Source organism: Lissotriton helveticus, chromosome 1_1 (assembly GCF_964261635.1).
Source record: "Lissotriton helveticus chromosome 1_1, aLisHel1.1, whole genome shotgun sequence".
NCBI classification, from domain to species: Eukaryota; Metazoa; Chordata; class Amphibia; order Caudata; family Salamandridae; genus Lissotriton; species Lissotriton helveticus.
Genome location: NC_136057.1, coordinates 2,139,976,633 through 2,139,986,031, shown reverse-complemented (window position 1 = coordinate 2,139,986,031; position 9,399 = coordinate 2,139,976,633). Strand labels below are relative to the sequence as shown.

Genomic DNA, 9,399 nt, shown 5'->3' with positions numbered 1-9,399 from the left:
CCTCAGAGAGAGGGGCAGCAAAAGGATCCACAGCCTTTGCTGTGCACCATGCCACAAATCTGGTTCCACCTGCAGGCGTATACAGACTTTGTGGAGGGACGCCTGGCTGCCAGAATGACATTACAGACTTCAGGAGGCAAGTCAAATGGCCTCAACTGTCGCCGCTCAATCTCCAAGCACGGAGGTGGAGACTGGACAGGTTCGGGTGGAGGACCGTCCCCTGCTGCTGTGACAGAAGGTCCTCCCGAAGAGGCAGACGAACCGGGGGATCGACTGACATATTGAGTAGCTCTGGATACCAGTACCTTCGTGCCCAGTCTGGAGCCAAAAGGATGACTTGGGCCCGGTCGCGCTTGATCTTCTTCAGCACTCTGGGCAGAAGTGGTATAGGCGGAAAGGCGTACAACAGACCGCAACTCCACTCGCGACGAAAAGCGTCTCCGAGCGAGTGCCGCCTTGGAAATTCCAACGCGCAGAACTGATGACATTGCGCGTTCTCTTCTGTGGCGAACAGATCTAACCAAGGCTCTCCCCATTGCTGAAAGAGGCCTTGCGCCACGTCCGAGTTCAGACGCCATTCGTGATCCATCATGCACCGACGGCTGAGCTCGTCCGCCCTGGCGTTCAGAGAACCTGCCAGGTGTTGAGCCACCAGGGTCACGCCCTGGCGTTCCAGCCACTGCCAGAGGCACAGAGCCTCCGGCAAAGGGTCCACGACCCCACCCCGCCCTGTTTGTTGCAGTACCACATGGCGGTGGTGTTGTCCGTGAACACCTGCACTACACTCCCCCGGACAGAGGGGAGGAATGCCTTCAGTGCTAGACGAATCGCCCGCAACTCCAAAAGGTTGATGTGGAGCCGGGCCTCCGCCGGAGACCAGAGGCCTCTGATCTCCGCCTCTCCCATGTGGCCCCCCCAGCCCTGGAGGGACGCGTCCCTCACAACTACGTGCTCCGGTTGGGGTAGGGAGAGGGATCTGCCGCTGACCCAATCGCGGTCCGTGAGCCACCACTGCAGCTGTCTCGCAGTGCCCTCCGAGATCAGGACGTGGTCGGACAGGTTGCCCTGATGCTGGGCCCACTGAAACTTCAGGTCCCACTGCAGAGCCCGCATCCGCCACCTGGCGTGATGCACCAGTAGGATGCAGGAGGCCATCAGCCCCAGAAGCCGCAGCGTCAACCTGACCGAGACCCGGGAGAAAGGCTGAAAGAGTGGAATCAGAGCCTGAATATCCCGGACCCGCTGTTCGGGAGGATAAACCCGAAACTGCGCCGATGAAAAGGAGCTTCTGAGGGACACAGGTGTGACTTCGGCACATTGATGGAGAACCCCAGCTGGTGCAGGAGGTCGGCTGTAGTCTGGAGGTGGCAGACGACTGTCTGGGGCGAACTCGCCTTCAACAACCAGTCGTCGAAGTAGGGGAAGACTGAAACCCCTAACCTGCGCAGATGAGCTGCGACCACCGCCATCACTTTCGTGAACACCCGTGGGGCGCTTGTAAGGCCGAAGGGGAGCACGGTAAACTGAAAGTGCTTGTGGCCTACCGTGAACCGTAGGTAACGCCGGTGGGCCAGCAGGACGGGGATGTGAAAATAAGCGTCCTGCAGATCCAACGCTACCATCCTGTCTCCTGGGTCTAGGGCAGCCAAAACCTGAGCCAGAGTCAGCATTTTGAACTTCTCCTTCCGGAGGAAGCTGTTGACGTTCCGTAGATCCAAGATCGGGCGTAGGCCCCCTTTGCCCTTCTTGGGTACCAGAAAGTAGTGGGAGTAGCAACCACACCCTACTTCTGGCCCAGGAACGCGCTCGATGGCCCCCTTGGCCAAGAGAGCCGTAACTTCCCCCTGCAGAAGTCACAAATGATCCCCCGATACGCGGTGGAATTGAGGTGGCATGGCTGGAGGGGTCGTCTCGAAGGGGAGGGAGTAGCCCCTCCGGACGATCTGCAGCACCCACCTGTCCGAAGTGACAGTGCGCCAGTGAGAGTGGTGATGGCGAACCCTGCCCCCCACTGGCGTCACATGGGTCGAAAAGCACGGACTAGGAGGGTTTAGAGGCGGATCCTGTGGGGGAAGGTGTGGACTGACCTCGCCGTTGTCCCCGACTGCCGCCACGGCGGTTTCCACGGCCGCCACCGCGTTGGGTATTACCCTGCGGAGCGTGGCTGGCAGCACGTGTGGGTACACCCCTTCTGTGGCCACGAAAGGAGTGAAAGGCAGCCGATTGCTGGCGCGGGGCCGAGAGGCCCAAGGACTTGGCCGTAGCCCTGGAGTCCTTAAAGCGCTCAAGCGCATGGTCTGCCTTGTCGCCAAAAAGGCAACAGCCATCAAACGGCATGTCCATCAGTGTGTTTTCGACATCGGCCGAAAAGTTGGCGGACCTCAACCAGGCGTGGCGTCTGACCGCCACCGTCGTTGCCATCGCTTTACCTAGTGAGTCGGTGGTATCCAGCCCACACCGGATAGAATATCTGGCTGCATCCCGGCCTTCCACAAGAGCTTGGCCGAGTTTGGCCCGTACCTCCAACGGACACTCTGGCAGCACTTCCGCAACCGTATCCCACAGAGAGTGGGTGTAGCGGCCCAAGAGGCATGCGGTGTTGGAAGACTGCAGTCCCAGACTAAGGGAGGAGAAGATCTTTTTACCGTACTGCTCGTACCTCTTGGATTCCCTGTCCGGCGGAGCCGACGGGAATGCGGTCTGGGAATTGGATGCCTGGATGACCAGGCTCTCCGGGGTGGGGTGGGTGGACAGGAAACATGGGTCGCCCGGGGCCGGGCGGTGGCGTCTGGCCACGCTCCTATCTACGGGCGAACCCGTAGCGGGCCTGGACCAAGTTCCCAAAAGAACGTCGGTTAAGGCCTCATTAAAGAGCAGCAGAGGCTCGGCCGAGCTTGACTGCGGTTTAAGGACCTCAGTGAGGAGGTTAGTCCTCACGGCCGCGACGGGGAGCTCAAGGCCCAAGGCCTTGGCTGCCCTCATCAGCACCACACTGTAGGTTGCCCCCGCCTCCGAAGCCATGGTAGGAGGTGAGACAAAACCAGTGTCTGGTGAGGTGCCCAGACCACTGGCATCCCCAAGTCCACCTGTCCAGTCCTCTTAAGACTGACACTCTCTGTTCAGAGGGTCCTCAGACCCCTCCCAACACTCCTCATCACCCATCTCCTGATAATCAGGGTTGTCAATGGATGGGGCCGGCTCATAGAAGGTAAACTCCCCAAACGGCGTCGAAAGCGGCGCCGGAACCGGTTCGAGGGAGGCATCAGGGACGGCGCCGCCCGAGGACGGCGCGGGAGGTGACACCTGACGGACCGACGCCGGGGGGGTCGTAAGGTCCACTGGCAACGACCCAGATCCCAAAGCGGATCCAGTGGGTTCCTGCAACGCCGGGCCCGAAGCATCCGACGGCGTCGGGGCCAAAGCCCCCGACCCGCTAGGGGCCCCAGACGGGCTCGCTGGGCCCAGAGGCGCCGCGGAGCCCGTCGGAGGAGAAAGGGACCTCATGGCCATGAGGAAGCGCTCGATCTCCTCCGGCGTTGCGTCTCGCCCAGGGACCGGAAGGTGTGAAGCTGGACGCGGCGCCCGCGACTCCGACGGAGCCGCGTGGGCGGTGTCATCAGAACCCCCGGCCGCATCGCGCGAGCGTCGGGGGGAGTCAGAAGAGCGATGACGCCTCTTCGACTTCTTGTGTTTCTTACCTGACGACGACTTCGACCCGGAGGAGTGGCGCCGACTCTCGGAGCTGTGGTGGCTCCGACCCCGCGACCTGTCCCTCGACCTCCCTTGGGACCGGGACCTCTCACGGCGCGGGGCCGACTGCCGGAGTTCGAGTCGCCTGCGGGACCGCTCCCGCCTGGCTTTCGAAGATAGGGCCCGGCAGTCGGGGCAGGTCTTGTTGTGGTGGTCGACGCCTAGACAGAGTAGACACCAGCAGTAAGGATCCGTGACCGACATCGTGCGGTCGCAATCCTCGCAGTGCTTAAATCCAGGCATCCCTAAGGCACCGATCAGAGTCGTTCGACTTCGAAAAGATGATCAAAATGATCCAAAAAGTTAGTAAAAAAATTACTAAAAGTACTACTTTTTCCAGATCTGCGCTTGCTGGCGCGGAAAAAAGAAGAAATGCGTCAGCATGCGGAGGTGGCGTCTAAGTACTCCGACGAGGTCATCACGGCGCCCACGACGTCGACGACGGACGCGGAGCCGCAGACGACACCTACCGACGCGCAAGGATACTGCTACGCAAAAATGTCCGGATCCAGTCTGACGCCTGGGGATATTCTAAGGTAAGGAATCTATCACTAACGTGTCTCTTTCAGATATTATTTTATCTGGAAAGCAGCGATATACTGAGATTGTGTGAGGTACTTTTGAATAAATTATATTATACAGCTGTAAAATAGAATTGTTTTATTATCTGAGAGGGAAATTACACATTACTGTCCATCATTGATTTGATGAGCTCTGTACATCAGCCAACAGCAGCAAAATGGCTATAGTAATACTTTGCAGAAAATAAAAGAATGCAGAAACAGAATACATCTACATGACCTGGGCATTTAGCTTTACAAAAAGAATCTGGATTATTCTTAACAGCAACATAACATTTTGTTATCATGTTATATCTATTTCCAATTTACAAATAAAAGGCTTCTTTGTGCATCAGTTTTTTTCACACAATTTCACTGTCCATTGCTGATGCAGATTATCATCTTGGCAGAAGATCCGACTTCAGGTGTGTCTCCTTTATGCAGTATCTGCAAAACAAGGGAGCAAAAAAAAGGGAAGTCACAATACAATAGAACTGGTTACAGCAGGAAATCGCTTCACTCAATCCACAATCAAATATGTTACCTAGCTTTGGTAATGCTCTTTCTGATAGATACTCAATCTAACAGCAGATTCCTCATTCACAAGTATCCCCTAGGCACAAAAAGGATCTGTAGAATTTTGATTCTGGTCTCCCTTTTGATTCAGATTGTGCGGCTTGGCGCTGGCTCCATATTGCCAAGGAAGTGACCTAAATGTATGCGTCAACACTGTCTGCTGATGTCAGTTCTTTCTCTTTTCTCTTGCCATGTCCTCAAATGCTGAGCGCAAACAATTGTTGGTAATAGTGTGGCAAGTACTAACTTGGGACCTTGGGGGACGTGGCTTGGCACAGATGGAGTGAGCAGCGAAGCTTGCGCGCTCCAGTCGGACAGCTGCCATCGAGAGCCATCCTGATGCCCTGAGAGGGCCGAGAGCCCCAGCAGCGAACCCCAACACTTGCACATGGGGAGAGGTGTGCCCCAGCGGTGGAGGGACTCCGTCCTGCTGGGCAAAGGCAGGAGAGCTGAGGCTGCAGAGGTCCGCGAGGCGGAGAGCCAAGATGGAGGGCCCAGTAACGGCGCCGAGAAAGCCCTGACATTTGTGGTGCGCATTGGACCGCAGCGGGCCGAGGGGCTTTGGCGTGTCGCTGTTGTTAGCAGCCTGGCCCCCAAGTCTCCTTGTGGATGTTGAGGTGAACCTCAACGGAGACAAGAGCAGTGCGGCTGAATTCCCACGGGGCGGGCCCGGGCCCAGGCGCGGAGCCAGATCGCCGCCCGAGCCTGCCTGCTGCACAGGGAAGTTAACAGGCGATTCCCGGGGTATGCTGTGTGCGCTGGACTGGCGGCTCGGAGGCTTGATGCGGGAGATGCTCCTTCCTCCCCCCACCTGTCGAGAAAGGAGCGGTGCGGCCGGAGGACCCTTGGTGGGAGACAACAAAGGAGAGTGATGCCCTGGATGAGAGAGGCTTGGTGTTGACCCCGATGTGAGCGGTGCTGAACCCCATCTGCCTTAAGGGTCTAGCGACCACTGTGACATGGGCCAGCGTGAGGGGCCTCACCAAGAGTCTCGGTGGAGACATTGCATACTGGTGCACCGGTGGGGCACTTCGACCTCCCCTTGGATGCCAGTTTGCACAGGGCCCAGCAGCGACTGGGAAGGGCCAACAGAGGGCCTTAGTGTAGGAAAGCTTGCCCGGCTGAGCGGCTGAGGCAGAGGAGTGAGCTTGGTGCCTGCCTGGACCGAGGAGCTGCCTGCAGCGCAACAGGGAGAAGTGGCTGGGGCTCATATCTTGGAAGATCCAACCCAGAGCCTATCTATGACCTGAAGACGCGGGTAAAGCCCAGAGAGTGTGACCTGGACAGTGCTGGGGGAGAGCGCGGATCGCGCAGACGACTGAGGAGCCTGTTGAGGTGAAATCGGCTATGGGGATGCCCTGAGGAGGTCGGTGGCAGAGTCTGAGTCCCCAAGCAGCAGAGGACATGAGAGGGAGTGACTGGAGGCGGTGCTGACGGTCTGATGGTGCCTCACCGGGGCGAATACTGAGAGGGGGACAGCAGGCGAGACAGCTCAGGTACCTAAGAGGTTGTTGTGCAGAGTGCGGGGACACGCCAAACTGGAGCCCTCGGCAGACACTGGAGAGAGCGTATCTCAGAACTGAGGGGGAGTGGCGGGCCACGCCGGCAGATTTAGCCTCAATAGCGGATCGCAGAGCACACAGTGGGGAAGGTGCACTAGTATGCCACAAACTCTGCTGACGGAGCCCGCTGAACCTACGCAGTACCAGCAGCCCCAAAGACCTAGAAGACGCGATGGGGAAGGTTCAAAAGAAAAAAGATAGGGAGGAGGCCCCAATAGAGCCAACGGCAGAGGAGAGAGGGGGGCCCACTACCGAGCGGAGCACTCTGGAGACCCCACGCTACAACACATTTTACAGGCAAGACTGGAGGCATAGAGCGACTCCATGGGGCTGGACCTGGGCCTACTTCGAGCAGACCACAGAAAATTGGCAGACCGCGTAAAAATAACTGAGGACCACTTATCAGAGGCGCGGCCAGACATTACGATCATGCAACGACGTCTACCAGCGCTTAAGGCACAGGTGCATATGCTGGAGTCTTGGGCAGAGGACGCTGAAACCAGATCAAGGAGAAGCAATGTCAGAATCATAGGCTTGCCTGAAAAATAGAAGGCCGCAATATGATCGACTACCTGGAAAAATGGTTGCGGGAAGAGGTGGCGACCGAAGGCCTATCTAGTTTCTTCACCCTAGAGAGCACACCGAGTACCTGCGAAACCGCCTGCACCAGGAGCTCCGCGGTGAGTGCTAATAGCGAAATTACTTCACTACAGGGACAGGGACTACATCCTGGCACAAGTACGTATAGAGGGAGACATAGCGGTGGACAACTCAGTGGTGCGAATATTCCCTGACTTTTCTCGTGAGGTGCAATGTCTGAGAGGCTCTTATTGAAATGTGAAGCAAAGGCTGCGGCAACTGAACTTTAAGTACAATACACAGTATCCAGCCATGCAGCGAGTGATTACCGGAATAGGTGCAGATTTCTTTAAGACAGCACAGGAGGCATCAGAGTGGCTGGACAGTCACGCAGAGATGGCGCCACTGCGAGTGCCGGAAAGAAGACGAAGAAGAACTAGTTGCTCCCGAAGTCAGAGAACCCTAAGAGAGACTTTAGCTCCAACAGAAGAAGAGGCGCAACTGGAGCGGCGGAATGCGATGCAGGTGGTGGCAAGGATTAGTGGAGGGGGGGAGCAGCCTGGCCCCTTCTGAGAGCAGCGAGACGGCAGCTGACTCTGGTTCGGAGCATGGATCTAGTGAATCTGAGGTGCTGAGCGTGATCCTCCCAGATGTCACTCCGCAGACCGCTGATGATATTGCCTAGAGGAGGGGGGACAGCACCAATGCAGAATGAATCTGCCCTGGCACTGAGGTATTGGTGTTGCTAGGGGGGGACGATGGTGGGGCTCCTTTGGGACTACCAGAGTGAAGTGCGACCGCAGAGACTGGGAGTTAGGTGAACAAGCAGCCTTCCCCCCTACAATTGACTAATGGAACTGCAAGTAGTCACCTGTGGACTCTTAACCTTAGTTTGGATGGGGGTGTTTTCCTACTTATCCTGGGGAGCGGGAGTTGGGGGAACTTTTCAGAGTTTTTATGAGGGGGACCTTGAGTTGCAGCATGTAGAACACTATAGGAAGCTGAGCAAGTTGAGGGGGCCCTGGAAGATGCATGAGGGGCATGGCGGGCGGAGAACCATTAGTTTACCCAATGGCTGATGCACAGAGATATAAATGTATGACTTGGAACATCATAGGGATGCACACAATGACGAAGTGCCATAAGGTCCTGTCATATATCAGATGGAGGGGTGCCCAGATAGTCTTTCTTCAAGAGATGCATCTCACACAGAAAGAAGGACAAGCGTTGCAGAGAGGGTGGAGGGGGAAGCTCTTCTACACCACCGTCTCGGCATTTGCGCGGGGGTGCTAATTTGGATTCAGGCGGGTGTCCCATTCCAGCTACTGGACTCTGTAATAGACTCGGAGGGGCGCTTTGTAGCCATCAGGGGCGGCTGGAGGGCCGGGAAATAAATATGATCAACGTATACGCCCCTAATGTATAGCAAAAGGCATTTTTTGCGAAGCTGAGCCACGTCTGGCACAATCGTGCATGTCCGTCTTGATGCCTTTTTGGGATCGCTGGAAGTCCACCGCACAGCTAGTGCTGCGGAATAACTTGCCGGCATGATATCGGACCATAACCCATTGCTCCTCTCCCTGACCTGAAGGCAGCCGACGGCGGCGATTCCTACATGGAGACTCTGCCCGGATACCCTGGAAGACCAGGTCTTCCGAGAAGAGATTAGGGGGGAGATAACGCACTACTTTGACTCTAATGTTGGATTGACCTCCCCAGTGAACACTGAGTGGGATGGCTTTAAGGTGGTTTTGAGGGGCCAGTGCATAATTCCGGGGGAAGTGGAAGGAGCAGAAGCGACTCTTAGGGCCCTAGAACGCAGACGGACAGAGCTCCAGCATGAGGTCTTAGAGGCTAAGGAGGAGGTGGCAAAACAGACGGAGAGACTCTGATGCTTTGATTATAAGAAATTTCTAGAGCGCACGCATGCGGAAAGGGACAAGTCGGGATTGCTCCTGGCATGGCTGTCAAATCCGGTGAGCTGATCTCAGCCGCTGGTGGAAATTGCAGATGAGGAAGGGACCAGGCAATATACGCAGCAGAAGATCAATGAGGTGTTTGCTCGCTATTATGCTAGGTTATATAGGCGGTCGCAGATAGGTACGCAGGCGGACGCAAGGGAATACCTAGCAGACATGCAGATAGGAGGCTGGACCCTTAGCAGGCCGAAGAGTTAGGAGTGGACATTACACAGAGGGAAGTATGGGTTGCCATCAAGGGCATGGCGTGGAATTAGACCCCAGGCACTGACATATGCAGAGGAGATGGTGCCCAGATTGGTCACTATGTACAAGATGGCCCGGGCGGTGGGTATGCTTCCGGAGAGCACTCGGGAAGCCCTCATATTACCAGTGCCTAAACCGGGGAAAGAG

General features: G+C 56.6%; 1 protein-coding gene across 2 annotated transcripts in view; it reads right to left on the bottom strand.

The window, feature by feature from the left end:
* Positions 1-4,395: 4,395 nt before the first annotated feature.
* Positions 4,396-9,399, bottom strand: part of RPAP2 (RNA polymerase II associated protein 2) — a 564,035-nt gene continuing 559,031 nt past the window's right edge. For both annotated transcript variants that reach the window (XM_078646326.1, XM_078646327.1), the window contains one exon: positions 4,396-4,757. In XM_078646326.1, the coding sequence (XP_078502452.1) occupies position 4,757 (1 nt within the window). In that variant the 3' untranslated portion in view covers positions 4,396-4,756. The remainder of the gene's footprint in view (positions 4,758-9,399) is intronic.